At 45.6% G+C, this 16,278-nt stretch overlaps 1 protein-coding gene across 2 annotated transcripts in view; it reads right to left on the bottom strand.

Annotated features, from left to right (window-relative positions):
• Ermp1 (endoplasmic reticulum metallopeptidase 1) overlaps positions 1-15,051 on the bottom strand; it is a 32,944-nt gene extending 17,893 nt beyond the window's left edge. The window contains exons 1-6 of one of the 2 annotated variants that reach the window (XM_032891781.1): positions 14,676-15,051; positions 12,737-13,038; positions 6,898-7,025; positions 6,164-6,269; positions 2,902-3,048; positions 1,639-1,731 (exon numbers count right to left, since the gene is read on the bottom strand). In XM_032891781.1, the coding sequence (XP_032747672.1) occupies positions 1,639-1,731; positions 2,902-3,048; positions 6,164-6,269; positions 6,898-7,025; positions 12,737-13,038; positions 14,676-14,995 (1,096 nt within the window). In that variant the 5' untranslated portion in view covers positions 14,996-15,051. The remainder of the gene's footprint in view (positions 1-1,638; positions 1,732-2,901; positions 3,049-6,163; positions 6,270-6,897; positions 7,026-12,736; positions 13,039-14,675) is intronic. The other variant, XM_032891782.1, reaches the window with a different exon arrangement.
• Positions 15,052-16,278: the final 1,227 nt, after the last annotated feature.

Genomic DNA, 16,278 nt, shown 5'->3' on the forward strand with positions numbered 1-16,278 from the left:
TGATTAGGAAGGAGAAGCGAAGACAGGAGGATCATGAGCCCAAGGCCAGCCTATAGCAAGTTCAAAGCTGGCCTGAGCTATACAACAAGACCTTGTCTTAAAAATAAAAGTTTCCCTAAAGCTAGCGGACAGCTGGCCTGGGGCCAGTGATACAGTGCTTTCCTGGAATGCACACACCAGGCCTAGGTTTGACCCCAGTACATCAGGAAAACAAACCAGAACAAATAACAACGAAAGGCACAGTTAGGAAGGAGCAGGAAGGTCGCAACATCTGGGCTACAGACTGAAATCCTACATCAGAAAAAAAAATGTTTTTGAGGTGAGCCATGTGTGGTGGTGTAGGTCTGTAACCCAGCATCTGAAGCAGAGGTGGGGAGCCGACACGTAGAGAGCACTTGTAGGCTGGCTAATACCCTCCACAGTAAGGGAGAATGGGAGACCTCAGTAAAGTAAGAAACTCCAGACTTTTGACATAACCGTGGACGTGAAGAGAGGAAAGTCACACACACACACACACACACACACACACACACACACACACACACCCTAGATGAGAAACACTCCAAATATTCAAAATGTAGCTGTTTCCCAGCACGTCTTTTGTTAGCACCAGTCAAGGCTGGTCTTCGTCTGTATAAACGACTGTCAGAAACGAACTCCTCTCTCTACTGCACACTACATTGCCAGCCCACAACACCTAAGACCACCTTAGTAAGTTCAGTAATGACTTCACGTTAATGAGAGCGTCAGGGATTCCTTATTCCTTTAGGTGCTTTCTGTGTTTACACGTTGTACATCACATTTTTATTTACTAGGTGCTGCACACCACTGCACATGTGCAGAGGCCAGAGGACAACTTTCTGGAGTTGGTTCTGTCCTTCCACCATGTGGGTCGGTTTGGCAGCAAGACCTTTACCTGCTGAACCTTCTACTCAACCATCTTTCAATGCTAGGAATGGGCTGCAGGACCTTGCACACATTAGACAAGCTCTCTACCTCCAAATCCTTGATAATTTTTAAAGCCATCTAGCTTCCTTGCCCCATATATTTCAACCTTATCCCCATCTATTTCTGAAAGTACTGCCTCCATTCTAGTCTGACAGCACAGCACACTACCCATCCCCTGCTCCCTGGGTCCCTCCTGCTCTCTGCTGTGCTTTTACCTCTCCATAGCCCAAATCCCTATGAACTCCCTAAGCCTCAGAAGGGCCGCCCCCAATGCCCCCAGACCTCTGGGAAGCTGTAATGCTCTGTGCTATATAAGTGCCTCATCTGTCCCCACCAACCTACAAGGGGTCCATGTGCCACTCTCTACTTTCATCCGGTGCACAAACCCTGGTCCTGATGCTACCAGAGCTAATAGCATTCACCGTCTGTGTTCTTTACTCTTCAACAGTCCTACTGCAGCCTTCTAACGTCTCAGTGAATCCGAATCCTCCCACAGCCCTGGGCCACTCTTTGTAAGTAATGGCTAACTCAGACATCAAAGACTAAAATTCAAGCCCTCATCTTTCCAAGTCTGTAACTCATTCGGCCACATACTGTCTCTCTCTCTCCCACACAGACTACAGAACATACGTTATAGATCATCCTTAATAGTTCATCACTGTATATCAAACCAAACCTGTAAATACCAACCTGCTCTCTGAATGGAATCTATGAGAATTCTGTCCGCTGTGTCATACTTGGTGTGATAGATGTACCCATTTTCAATAAAGGCTAAGTCTATTCCTAAGACAGACAATGGAAAAAGTCATCTTACTTTAAAGATCAGACTTGTGTTAGGCCCGGTCTGACATATTACATTCTAAAAGACAAAATGTCAAAACAAGAGGTTGACTGATGTTGGTCATATTCATGAATGACATAAAGCCTTTTCTGTTCTTACAAAATCCAGAACCACGGGGCTGGGGGGAGGAGGGGTTGATACTGGGATGCAAGGTGAATAAATAAATTAAATTTTAAAAATCTATAACTATGGTCAATAATTTAAAACATAGTAATTAAGGAACCATTTTAAGTTTTAAGTCATACATTAGGGGGAGAAAGTTTTCATAACGGAATTTAGGCAGTTAAGAGCCAAATTTAAATTCCAAATAAACTTTAAAAATCATCAAAGGAATTGGAAAAGCAAGACAGCAGCATAGGAGTCAAAACCCTGAGGATCCTGGCATCTGGAGAATGAGGTTAACCAGGTCTCTCCTCTCCCACACTGTGCACAGCAACACCACAGAGAAGGCAACCATTTACATTACATAGGGCTTTGAAACGATAGCAGCAAGAACTCGACTTCCTGGAGTGTGGTAGTTTGAATACGCTTGGCCCAGGGAGTGGCACTACTAGGAGGTGTGGCCTTGTTGGACGAAATGTGTCACTCTGGGTAGGGGCTTGTCCTAGCTGCCAGAGGAGCCAGTCTTCTTCTAGACATAGAACTCTCAGCTCCTCCTCTACTATGCCTGCCTAGACACTGCCAGGTTCCCACGTTGATAATGGAATGAAACTCTGAACCTGTAAGCCAGGCCCAATTAAATGTCGTCCTTATAAGAGTTGCCTTGGTCATGGTGTCTGTTCACAGCAGGAAAACCCTAACTAAGACAGTGAGTCAGAAGAAAAATATCTCACATATAGTGTCCTCTCAGAAGCTATTACAACTTTCAAGAAATAAAGTTTGGGGCTGGAGAGATGGCTCAATGGTTAAGAGTGCTGACTGCTCTTCCAGATGTCCTGAGTTCAAATCCCAGCAACCACATGGTGGCTCACAACCATCTATAGTGGGATCTGATGCCCTCTTCCGGTGTGTCTGAAGACAGCTACAGTGTACTCACATAAAATAAATCAATCTTAAAAAAGAAATAAAGTTTGTTTTTGTGACACAACACCAGGTGACCACAGACAAAATACCTGGAATGTTCCCAAAATCCCTGTAGATTCGGAAGTCGGTGTCAGAAGGAATGATCCCACTCTGAAAAACCTCCTGGGCCACCACAGAAGCAAAGGGGTGTTTAGCTGCTGAGACATAGGCCTGAACCAGCCAAGGATTTTCAGGGCCTGAAACGAAACAAAACAACACAATACAGGGTTAGTCGGACAGCTCTGTTTCCACAGACCACATGTGGTTGGCTGCACTGAGGAAATTCACACTGACGACAGCTGACTGGGGAGTGCAGGGATTCCTTTAGGAAAGATGATGAATGTTCTAGGAGATGCAGAGCTGCTCAGTGGTTAGAGCTTTGCTGCTCAATTATCAAGATTGAGCTCAGTTCCCAGCACCCATGTCAGGGGCTCACAGACACCTCTAACTCTAGTATTTATTCTATAAAAGTAAACTGTAGCTGTCTTCAGACGCACCAGAAGAGGGCATCAGATCCTATTACAGATGGTTGTGAGCCACCATATGGTTGCTGGGATTTGAACTCAGGACCTCAGGAAGAGCAGTCAGTGCTCTTAACCACTGAGCCATCTCTCCAGCACCCTCTCAGGCACATCCTTAAACCAGTAAGATAAGCTCAAAACAAGACACAAAGAATGGTGTAAAATTCAGATGAGAAGGATATTCTCAGCAAGTCTGTTATGAGTTTCTTCCAGGGGAGTGTCTTAAAATAAGCAGGTTTTAGAATGAGTAAGATGTTTAAATTGCACATACACTGAAGGAGGTACTCCGGGAACTATTTACCAGCACAGAGAACCGCAGGGCAGGCAGGGCAGGGATCAGCGCTGCACTAGGTTCACACTGGCTGGGACGCTCACTAGCTCTTGACTCTCCTCCCCCGACCACTGCCACAGCCACCCTGACCTAGTCCCACAGCAGACACCCACCTACCTGTGACTGGTGCTAACTTTCATTTTGAAATTCCACATTGCTGGAGATGTTTTTATCTAAAACCACATTCCTTTAGTGAGGAGGAAAGACCTGGGCCTAATCAGAGCCAGCGAAGGTGAACACTGAGCTGAGCTGTGCCTCATCTCTCCAAACTCTGTGTGTAGACTGTACTAAGACATGCAGAGAAACACAGCCGCAGTCGTTTGAACTTCACCCGGGTAGCAGAGGACAGGACAGGTGCTGCATAAATTAAAGGCATGGGGATGGCAGCACCAAGTTCACAGTGCACTCCTGACAGGGTACCCGGGACACTGCTGCTGCAGCGAGCCTGGGGCTTCACACCAGTCCTCGGTGTCCTCGCTTAGCTTCTCTGTTGCCCCTTTCTGATTTGGTGCCTGTGTTCCTCCTGCATGAAATCCAAGAAAACGGGGCCCGAGAGGATAGCAGCTACCAATCCCTACATACATTAGAGTCCAGCTGTTTCTCACTGATTAAAGAGAAAGGAGAAAACTTTGAGAGATGAAAAGTCTTGTTGGCTTTGATTAGGCCCAAGTCCTTACTAAATGTATGTGGGTTTAGATAAAATAAAATCTCCAGCAATATGGAATTTCAAAATGATTCTATATCTGGACACAAATGAGCATTTTAATTCTAACTCTGTGTGTACGTGTGCATGTGTGCGAGTGTGTGTGTGTGTGGTGTTGAGGTGTCCCTATGTAGCCTTAGCAGACCTAGAGTTCAGAGATCCGCTGTCTCTGTCTACTGCATGCTGGGGTTTATACCATCAAACTGGCAACCCTGAATTTCTTAAAGGTGTAACTGAAATAAAATAAATGTAAAGTTTGAAGTTTGAGAGAATTGAGATATGATGCTGTTCAGGTTATAAAACAGCACTTATTGTAATTTCAAAACTTAAATAATAGAATGTCTTTAAGACTACAGAAGAAGTTCCTATCGACTCACTCACATCCTCCAGCCCCTCTCACCCAAAACACTACTCACAGTTAAGACTCCCAGCAAGTCAGGCCGGCGTGGCTGTAATCCCAGCACTCTAAAGGCAGAGGCAGAGGGATCTGATTCAAGGGCAGCCAGGGATGCGAGCTGAGACTGCCTTGACTCACACAACAACAGAGGCAGCTTGTGACCAAAGCTTTGTGTGTAGCAGGGCAGGACAGAAGGGGGGCCTTCCAAGTCAGGTCTGAGCAGGCCCCACAGAGCACGTCTGTGCACTTGGACTCTGCTAGGATGGGGAGTGCACGATGTTTAGTGGTTACCCTGTTATCTTCAGGAATGCACGGCCCTAAAATTAAAACTCTCTCTGGCTATGTACTTGCTGGATTTTTTTTTTTTTTTTTGCATTCAAATAATTCAGTGACGAAATTAAATTTCTTAAACTGTGAGTAAATTTTCTCATTTTAATTCTATCATTTTAAAGCCCTGATACCCTAATCATCCATAATTAATAATAATCACATTGTATTATGTCCTTATTTGTTTCTCTGCTGTGGTGATAAAACGCTGGCCAAAGGGAACTTGGAGAGCAGTGGGCTCCTTTGGCTTACAGGTTACAGAGTCCATCACAAAAGCCAGGATAGGGGCTCTAGTCAGGAGCCTGGAGGCTGAATGTGAAGCACAGGCCATGGGGGCGGCTGCTCTCCATGGTTTGCTCAGCCTTCTTACAAACTCAGGACTCCCTGTGGGGAGTGAACTTCCACAGTGGGCTGGGCCCTTCCATACCCACCACCAATCAAGAAAGTGCCCACAGACATGCCCACGCCAATCGGACGGAGGCAGTTCCTCAACTGAGGTCTCACTTCCCAGAAAAATAAATCGGCCGACCAAGCAGCATATATTCCAATAGTTACTCTCTGTGACCCGGCTCTGAGCCTGAGTCGCTCGTTCCAGTCCGCTGTCACTTACCAACTCTAAAACCTCGCACGATAAACCCTCACCTCTATTCTTCATCCACAGAGTGGCAGCGCAGGAGCGTGTGCTCACGCTTGAGAACTAAATAACTTAGTGTGGCCTGCATATACAACGTACTACCCAGGAGCCACATGCTGTCCACGTCAGGATGGGACTCGGTGGCCAGCCAGACTAGCTGAATGGTAGGATGTATTGAGGAAGACACCTGATGTTAACACCTCCGGCTACGATAAGCATGCACACAAGCACACAGTGCAGATACATGCACACGCACATACATGTACACCCATACCAACGTACACATTGCCATACACATTCATGCCTTAAAAATCAACCTCATCCAAGAGATTGCTCATTGCGTACACTGAAAAACTTTCCACTGTCGAACTGAACTGCTCAGTGCACAGCCTCACATACCTGTTTGGAACACAAGTTCTTTCCCTCCGACACCTGCAGCCTCCAGGTTAATAAATGCTTGAATCAAACTGGCCCAGGGATGTTGAGTAATAAAACCATGGCTTGCCTTAATGAGGAAAGAAAACAAATGTAGGTTAAACTACGTTTTTATTTTGCTTATCTGCACGCAGAATGGCTATCTGAAAAGACAGGGACTATGAGGGCAAAAAACCATTTCTGAGACACAGACTCTCAAGCTCTCTTCCTATACAAAATGGTGGTGTTCAGTTTGCCAAGCAGAAAGTCACTGTGAGAATATGCAAAAGTTTAGAAGGAAAAAGAGGCGAGATAACCCAGAAGGTCAGCATCAGTGCTCTGCACCTTCTCATCTCTCTGACCTCAAGGGGTAAAAGGGGTCAGAAGAGGACTTTTCTGGTTACAGCAACACTCAGAATTCGGAGTGAGAAGTATCACAGATGCCAGGCCAGCCTTGGAGACACAGCACGACCCTGCTTCAAAGACCAGAGTGAAAACAAACAAAAGATCACATCCTAGGAGGTAGGCAGTTCTCAGCTGAGCTTTAACATACGGAGCACTCTACACGCATGGGTGTTTTTAAACCACTACTAGGTACAGTGTTTACTTTGCATATTATTTCTATGATACTATTCCTATTACTAATAAAACACATTGTTACCAATCATTATTACTCTCATCATAATTCAACCCAAATACGTAAAACAATAAAACCTTACTTGCAAGACATTTTCCTCTGCACCATTAAAGAGGAACACCACAGCATGCTGCAGGGGTTCTGGAGAGGCTGCCATGACCCGGAGGACTTCGAGCATCACTGCACAGCTAACGGCATCATCACTGGCACCTTGGGTCAGAAAAACAGAGGCACTTCTCAGAGTTTCAGTGCTTTTCGTTACTGCTTTGGGAGGGAGTTTCTCCTCAGAGCAGCAGCATGATAGCTGTGTGACCAGAAGCATAACTCTGTCATCACAGGGTGACAACTATGCTCAACAAAGACAAGCCCTGCAAGATCCTTGCCTGGTCTCCTTGATGATGTGATTGGTGGAACCATGCGTTCAGTACATACTCAATAGCTGTGGCATCAATTAGCCAGATGGAGCCTAAGGCCAACTGGAATTTAGCCTCATCCCCCATCCTCTGGGTACTTCTGGTACTCGTGGCTTCCTCTTCTCTGCAGTGTTCTTTCAAAATCATAAACACTGCAGCACCCCACATTTACAGAGGGAGTAACACTGCATGCTTTAAGGTTTTTCCAAAGGGATCAAGTAATGGAAAAGTACAAAGGCACCTGAATGAATGGTAGGACACAGAAGAGTGAACTGTGCTTGTCCCAGCACTGAAAAGTACAGCAGTCAGATACTCCAGCCTCTACATCAGAAAATCATATTAATTAAAGATTATGAAAAGGACCCTAGCACTCTGATTGTTTGAATGCAATCTGTTGCTGTAACATTTTTATGTGTTTATCTTGTGTGCCGGGGGTTGGGAGGCACACATACCACAGTGCACATATGGAAGTCAGAGGACAGTGCAGGGTTTCATTCTGTCTTGTGGGTCCAAACTCTGGCAAGCAGGCAACCTTGGTGGCAGGCACCCTTAAAGGGGGCTGACTTGCAGGGCCCCAAGTGCTGATCTTAAAGGCACCATGAGAGGTAGTTAAAGGGACTGGCTATTTGATGACAGTATTATTGCTAAATTTTCTAAGTGAGGCATCTCATGAGCTTGTTAGCGTGTTTGAGGGGATCCTCGTGCTTCACCAGTGCACAGTGAACTACAGAGGAAGCAGTGCAGCCAAGAGGCACCTGGAGAGAACCAAGTAGAAGGGCTGAGGTGGAGACAAGGTGAGCAGAGGGAGGCACCCTGGAGTTCAGGACACGATTCTGTTTTCTACTCATCTGATTCTTTTCACAATAGGAAGCTTACTGGGTGTTTAGAGTAAGGAAACACAACGTGACCATAACTCAGGCAGTAGCACTTCCGGGGAGTGGGGGAGGGGAGACACAGAGTATCACAGTGTTCAGTGAGGACTCAGGAGCAGGAAGGATGTAGGGTGAATTTTATCTCTGTCACTTCGTTCACTATTTCCAGGTCTAGAAAGCAGACTGATGACTCCGCCCCACAGGCCTTTTGCACAGATTTCACAGCACCATCGCCGCACCTGGGAAACATCCTCCATTAGCTTTCCTCCTTCTGTCTGAAAACCTAGGGGAGGCTCTGTTGAAGTCTAAACCCCACTTCTGCCCAAAAAGAAACAACATGAACCACACTAGCCTTGGTGATTACTGGACTGTTTAGTCATTAGCGAAAGTGAAACAAAGTTAACGGTTACCTGGGCACTGCTAGAGCAGGGAGTATAATGTGCCCCTTCTCAGAACACATGAAATAAACATTTTCTTGTCAATTTGAGGCTGTTATTTTAAAGTGAAAAACAAAACAGTAACACTTCTCTTTATTCAGAGAAGTGAAAGTAACAGCACTTACCTTTATGCAGCTGACTAACAGGTTAAACCTCCCACTCATCCTCCCTACTCTAAGGGTACCAGAGTCTTAGAAAAGAACAGAAAAGGGTCAAAAGGCCTTTGAGAAAGTGACAGTCAGAGGACAGGGAGAAGGCTCAGTGACAAACTGACATCCCTTCCCATTTAGAATTACCCTGAAAGTGAAGCCACCCCAAAATAACTCAGATGTCTCTTTTACCAAAGACCTGACACCACACAGCAGACCTGAGAAGATAAACCAGGTCCTTCTGTAGCTAACATTACTTCTAATTGGCATCAATTCCTGGGTCCAGGTATGCTGCTGAGAACTTTAAAATAATACACATAGAAATAAACACAGCTCTGCAGGCCTGTGATGCAGCCCTTAAGTGACTAAAACAGAAGTGCTGATGAGACTCAGGCCAGCCTACACAGCTCAGGACGTCTCAACAACACTCCTGAGGCTGGAGCACAGCTCAGTGCAGAGCATGGACAGGTGTCGTGTTCCTCACCCAGCACGGCGTGCATGCACAAAAAAGTACTCATGCTTCAAAGAGGTCATCCACAGAGAGGATTCGGGTGACAACTATTTGGAGCATGAGTGAAAAGCTTCTCTTCGCTTACTATTGATAGATACTTCCTTCACACCAACAGTATGAGTATTATAAAATTTTAGGTAAAAATTATTTCTAAACTAGAAATTTGCTTAGCATGCAGGAAGTTATAGGGTCAATCTAAGAAAAACAAAAATCTTTTTAGTTGTTTAAACCATGCATAGTGGCACACTCAGATCAGAAGATTCAAGCTCACCCTCAGCTACAAAGCACCATGAGGCTAGTTCAAGGCCTGTGCTACATGAGATCCAGTCTCTAAAAAAAGGGGAAGAGGGGTAGTAGGCTTAAAAAATTCTAATGGCTCTTCAAAGATTATTTTCATTAGTGGACTCCACATATAATCTATACACCTGGCTCTATGAAAACAGCAGCAGAAAATGCCATTCAAAATATGTTACTTTGGGCTGGAGAGATAGCTCAGTGGTTAAGAGCACTGACTGCTCTTTCAAAGGTCCTGAGTTCAAATCCCAGTAACCACATGGGCTCACAACCATCTGTAATGGGATCTGACACCCTCTTCTGGTGTGTCTGAAGACAGCAACAGTGTACTCACATACATAAGATAAATAAAACCTTTAAAAAATATGTTACTGTAATATAAGACCCTTTGGTGTTTCTGCTCCCCCCCCCATTTGCCTAAAATCAGATCATAAAATCTATGTGGGTGTTCCCTGCCTCCCCGGAAGGACAAAGGTTAATCTCCAAAGACAGGCACAGGCCCTGAAGAGCAGTCTGACAGCTTTCCCAACTAGACTTCCCACTCATGTTTCCCACAACTCGCTGTCCAGAGTCTGCGTCCTTTCTCCTTTTTCTGTCTTGTGAGAGTTTTTGCTTTGGTTAGGGATTTCCTCCAGGTTGGTTTGTCTGTTCTGCAGTTCTGCAGCACTAAGAACAGATCTTGGTACTGGCACATGCTAGGCGATGGCTCTACCCACTGAGCTACACCCCACCTGGTTCTCTCCCTTTGGTTTGTCCCTTTTCAGAAAAAGTATTGTTCTTTGATGAAGACAATGTCCCAGGCAGAGAGATGAACCCCCTCTTTGAAATGATTCATTTTCCCCTTGGTATCACACAGATACATCTGTGCACACACGGCAATGACCTGTCTGGTTTTCTCTTTACTATCTTCGCTTACAAGGATCCATCCCACCTAAGAATTATGAAAGGCAAGAGATCTACATTTGACTGAGACCTATCTACCCAGTCTTTCTAATATAGTGCTTGTAGACAACTACATCATTTATGTGACCCCCTCCAGAATGTAAGCATCTTTTTTTTTTTTTGGTTCTTTTTTTTTCGGAGCTGGGGACTGAACCCAGGGCCTTGCGCTTCCTAGGCAAGCGCTCTACCACTGAGCTAAATCCCCAACCCCAAATGTAAGCATATTAATAGTGAGCACAAGGTGACTTTGTCTAGGGTCCCTGGCATTGTTAAGGCATATCTGCCTCGTTTTAAATGAATGTGTGGATACTGATGTCCAAATAAGCAAATATTCTAAATGCAAAGAAATGTCTCATCACAATATCATTCCCTCAAGTCAATGCTAGTTCATATCCTCTGGACTCTACATAGTTACATTGGGCCATTCAAGCAATCCAGAAGGATTGTTACCAGCAGTACCACCACCAAAGGGAGACTTTCTCTGAGAGACATCAGCCTAAACCTTAACTTATACTGAATCTTTGAGCAACACTACTAGGAAATTAGCTATTAGTTTTCCATTTAACAGTTAAGAAACAAAAGCTAGATTAAGTTGGGCAATATGCCAACAGAAGGCCCAGGACTCAGATACATCCTCCTAGTCATGAGGCCAGCGCCCACCCAGCTTTGTGTCTCTCAGGAGTACCCAGTCAGAGGAGTCTTCCTAAGTGTACATCTCAGGATGCCACTGTAAAATGCCACTTTCTATTCTCAGCTGCCTATATTAGCTGGGTATTTTTCATATTTTATTTGTGAAAGTTTATATGAGCACATAGAGAAGAAATTTTAGAGATCATGGATATCAGTAGTTTAGATGGACTCCAGTCTGTCTTTATAAAAAAAATTATGAGTCATAGAAATGTATGTACATGGTAAAAGATTTTAGAATTTAATACAATGAGCACACTTCATATATAATTTCAAAAGTGATTTTGTTTTAGTCTGTAATACTTTATAAAAACATCGCCATCTCAAAATAAAAAAGAATCCTTAGAGCTGGAGAGATGACTCAGCAGATGAGGGGACCAGAGTTTGGATGCTAGCACCTACAACAGCCACAGCCATTCACAGATAACCAATCAACACCAAGGAATCTGACACCCTTTTCTGGCCTCCAAGTGCTCTAAAACATGCACATAGGCATTCGGACACACAGACACACAGACACACAGACACGCAGACACGCAGACACACACACACACACACACACACACGCGCACAGAGAGAGAGAGAGAGAGAGAGAGAGAGATATCAAGCATGGAATAAATACATATTTTTTTAAAGCAAGAAAGAATTCCTGTGGTCCACAACTACATCAGTAACTCTACATTCTGGGAGAACTTGATCTCCAACTTTCAGGCTAACCGACCATCTCCAAGCTAACACTGTTGATTGTAATGCTTTTCTTTGAGACTTATGTGGAAGCTTACTGCCTCTTCTGGTGTGAGTTTTGGCTATATGCACTTCAACCAATACCTATCAAACAACTGAAAGAAGTTTTTTTGTTTTTTTTTCCGGAGCTGAGGACCGAACCCGGGGCCTTGCGCTTGCTAGGCAAGCGCTCTACCACTGAGCTAAATCCCCAACCCCAGTCCAACCACTGCCTCTGACAATGCACACTGCACTTTTTTGTGCCACTGAAAGGACAAAGAGACCCAGAGTATACAAATCATGTTTCTGAGAAATCTTATTTTTAAAACATTCAATTTAGGGGATTCTCATTAATTTGACAGATAGGTACTGTGTCAGACCTTGTCTTGAACATCAAGTTTTCTCTCTTGCCAGTGTCTATTCAGAGACAATATTAAGTATTCTACTGGTATGTCACACCTTCAGTGGACCATAGTTTTAACTTTCCAAGTAGACAGAAACTACTAGAACTAATATCCTCTAATCCATGTATTTCTTAAATACAGGGATCTTTACCCAGTACCCCCAAAGCCTATTGCCACCCCTGTGAGTGTGTAAGCACTTACGAGTGGACAGACACATTGATAAACTGAGGGTACTTCAGTGTACTGAAAACACCTCGTGTATTGTCATGGGACTTGTGTGCCACTGTTTAATAATTACAGTAGCAGTAGTAACAATAATGAACTTAGGGGATATTAAATCGTTACATTCTACACTGGACTGAATTAGCTTCCCATCTATCACAATAAGAAAACGCTGGTCAAAGAAGAATGGTCCTTACACGGGGCTAGGTTAATAAGCTTTCTGGGCTGAATCTTTGTGACTTTAAATGACTAAATACAAGTACATACCTGGTGAATTTGCCACTGAGTCAAAGTGACAGTTAGCCAGGACAGCGTACTTGGCTCCGTCTTGGGGCTCCAGCTTCACCACGACATTAGTGATGTTGTCGTAGTAGCTCGTAAAGCCCCCCAAGAAGTCAATGCTAAAGGAGCCGGTAGGCCGCTGTACATCTACCGAGATTCTGTGGAGGCTGTTGCTCTGCTCTTCTATCAGCTGGATCTGCTCCAAAAGGTACTGGACCGTCAGGATTTCATTTTCTGCGCTTCCTGTAGTCCTGGGGCCGATGGCCGTTATGTGTTCCAGATAAACCCTGGAAACAGTCAAAGGATGATGATGACAAACGCCCGAAAACTTAACACCAGCACAGCTTGGAACACCTCTCCACTGTGCTTCAGAAAGTTTAACTCTTCTGACTTCTTGGGGAAAAAAAAAAACAAAAACCACTGTGCCTCCCCTCCACCTTGAGGCATGATCTCTAGCTGCCCTGGCTCTCACTATACAGACTAGGCTGGCCTTGAACTCACCGAGACCCCCTACCTCTAACTCTTGAGATTTGGAACTAAAAAGGTGTTTTAAAAAAAAAAAAAATCAGACACCTCAAGAAAATGATCTGGAAGCGTCATCATTTTATACTGGGTTCCAGGAACTAATACTTTCAAACTTTTCTCCCTTGACACCATACCAAGTCAGTACCAAGACCAGAGCCTACATTCAGTAGGTGTGACTGCTGAAGGCAGGATGACAGGGCTTCACCGGCCTGACTCCTACCGATGGTTACGGATTGTCCCTGACTGGGTCTAAGTGGCTGAAACCATTCGTATAACCATGAGATGCCATCAAGTGGGCGTGGTAAACTTCTGAAAGTTTACCCAAGCCTCTCACCGAACACACTAAACCTAATAACTTCAGTTTAGGCCAAAACTAACCCAGTGGGATACCAGTGGGGGAGGGGTGGGACAGGAAGGGATACAACAGGTGCCATCCAAAAACCTCTATGTAAAATCATCCAAAGAAGCAATTTTAAAACAAAATAGGTCATTAAAAATTTCCTACTAGCTTAGGATTCATGATTTAGGATGCAAGTTACAGTATCAAAGAGCTCATATTTCCAAGTGCACCTGAGGTCATCTTTCAAAAAAGAATGTTGAACCCTTGGCTAGCAGTGGAGGTGCAGACCTTCAATCCCAGCACCTGAGAGGCAGAGGCAGAAGGATTTCTGTGAGTTAGAGGCCAACTTGGTCTACAGAGCGAGTTCCAGTCAGGGCTACACTGAAAAACTTTGTCTCGAAAAATTAATAAATAAATAATTTTTAAAAATGTTGAACCTATACAATCCGTAGTACAGAAGAGCCACAGACCTCATCTGAGACCTTCAGAAATTATAGGCATAATTCTGAGCGGGTGTACCGAGTCTCCCTCCTCCGCTTTCAGATTTGAGGGCTGTGGTGCTTAGAAAGGTAGCACACACACTACATTACTCCTTCCCAGCGTCCCAGAAAGACTTGGTAATGCAGCCTGGCACAAACACCTCACTCTCCATCTCATTTTAAAAGCAGAGAACTAACCAAAGTTAAAAAGTGGAAGTTGCTCGAGAAAAAGAGAATGGATGACTAAAGCGTGTGAACAACCAATCATCTGCAGGAGGAACAGAGTGGATGATAAAGCAGACTCAATTGATCTGGCCACCCCGAGAAAGCGAAAGAGGGAGACTGGCAAGTCCCCGGTACCGGCAATTCAGACCCCAAAAGGACGCTCGGGACCATCCCACTTCCCACCGACGTACGCCCAAGGACCCCGGGACTCTGCATACCGCGGCGCCTGACTCCCTCGCCAGGGCACAGTGGCTCCCAGCTCACCCGCGCGGGACTCACCGACCCGGCGCTCCCCCACCCCGGGCTCACTCGCCCGGGGCCGCAGAGGACTCGCGGCCCGGCCGATCGACCGTACCTGGCTTGGCGCGCATCGAACTCGCCCTGGAGCCCCGTGGTCCGGCTCAGCACCAGCCGCTGCAGCGACAGCTGCACGAGCGCCCGCAGAGCGAGCAGGTAGAGTGCGAGCGCCAGCGCCGTGCGCGCCTCGGACAGCGCGGTCTTCGCACCCCGGCTCTCGCCGCCGCTCTCCGTCCTCCCCCGCATCCTCCCGCCGCCCCTCGCATCCTCCTGAGCTGAGGCCTCTCTCTGCTGGTGCGACGCGGCCGCCTGACCCTCCCGCCGCTCCGCGGTGCCGCGGTGCCGCCGCACGGCCGCCGACTCCGAGCTCCACTCCATGGCGGCAGCTGCCACCACCAACCGCCCCAGCCCGCGACAGTCCGGGCCACCGAGGCCTCCGCAGCGCCTCCTAGTGAGCGGACGGAAACTGCAGAGGGCCAAATTTCTTCTGATTGGCTGGTCCGCCTAGCTGTTCCCCGGTGCTTCAGTCTGAAATCTTTGGTGGCACAGGCTGACACCCAGCCTGGTGCCAGCAGACTGTCAAAGGGGAAAACACCCGTAAACCTAGAAATGAGCAGCCCCAAACAAGAGAAAAATGCAAGGCCGCTTTAACAGAACACACGAGACAATTATCCTGCGCTGGGCTGATGAATAGTAGGAAAAGTAGAATTCTGACTACCAAAACAATAAGTAAGACTTCACAACCAGGACTGGATGAACAAAGCTGTAATCCTGGCACTAGGAAGGATGGCCACAGGAGGATCCCTATTTTTTTTTCTTTTTTTTTTTCTTTTTTCTTTTTTTCGGAGCTGGGGACCGAACCCAGGGCTCTCTACCACTGAGCTAAATCCCCAACCCCGAGGATCCCTATTTTGTGCCCAGAGTGGAATACATAACGAAGATTCTGTCTTTAAAAAATAATGAATAAGTAATAATAAATAAATAAATAAATAAATAAATAAATAAATAAATAAATAAAAATAAAAGCATGTTTTTATCCCAGCACTCAGGAGGAACAAACTGGATTTACATATATTAGAGTCCTGCCTGGTCTACATAGCGAGTTCCAGGCCAGCCAGGGCTACAAAAGTTGAGTGGGAAAAGGAGGAAGGAAAGGAAAAAGAGAAACACAGAACTCAATAACCAGGGCTAGTGCTGTCTTCACTTAACAGACAAAAATACCTATAATTAGGGGTTGGGGATTTAGCTCAGTGGTAGGCGCTTGCCTAGGAAGCGCAAGGCCCTGGGTTGGTCCCCAGCTCCGAAAAAAAAAAAAAGAACCAAAAAAAAAAAAAATACCTATAATTTAATGAATAGCTGCTGAGTCACGCAGCTAAGTGCAGACTTTGAAAAGGAAATATCTTTGTTCCTATTTAATACTGAAGAGCATAAAGGCAGCAACCGAAGAACGAGTGAGCTCCCAAGACAGCACAGGGCACTAGAAAGAAAGGTTCTGAAAAGACATTCTTGGGCCAGCAAGATGGATCAGAAGGTAAACGTGCTTGTCCCCAGCTCCTCCCCAAAGCCTGACCACCTCGATTCCAGGTGCCATGATAGAAGGGGAGAACCAACTCCCACAAGGTGTCTACTGACCTAAACACACAGGCATGTGCCCTTACAAA

The sequence above is a fragment of the Rattus rattus genome, chromosome 2 (assembly GCF_011064425.1).
Source record: "Rattus rattus isolate New Zealand chromosome 2, Rrattus_CSIRO_v1, whole genome shotgun sequence".
Taxonomy (NCBI): domain Eukaryota; kingdom Metazoa; phylum Chordata; class Mammalia; order Rodentia; family Muridae; genus Rattus; species Rattus rattus.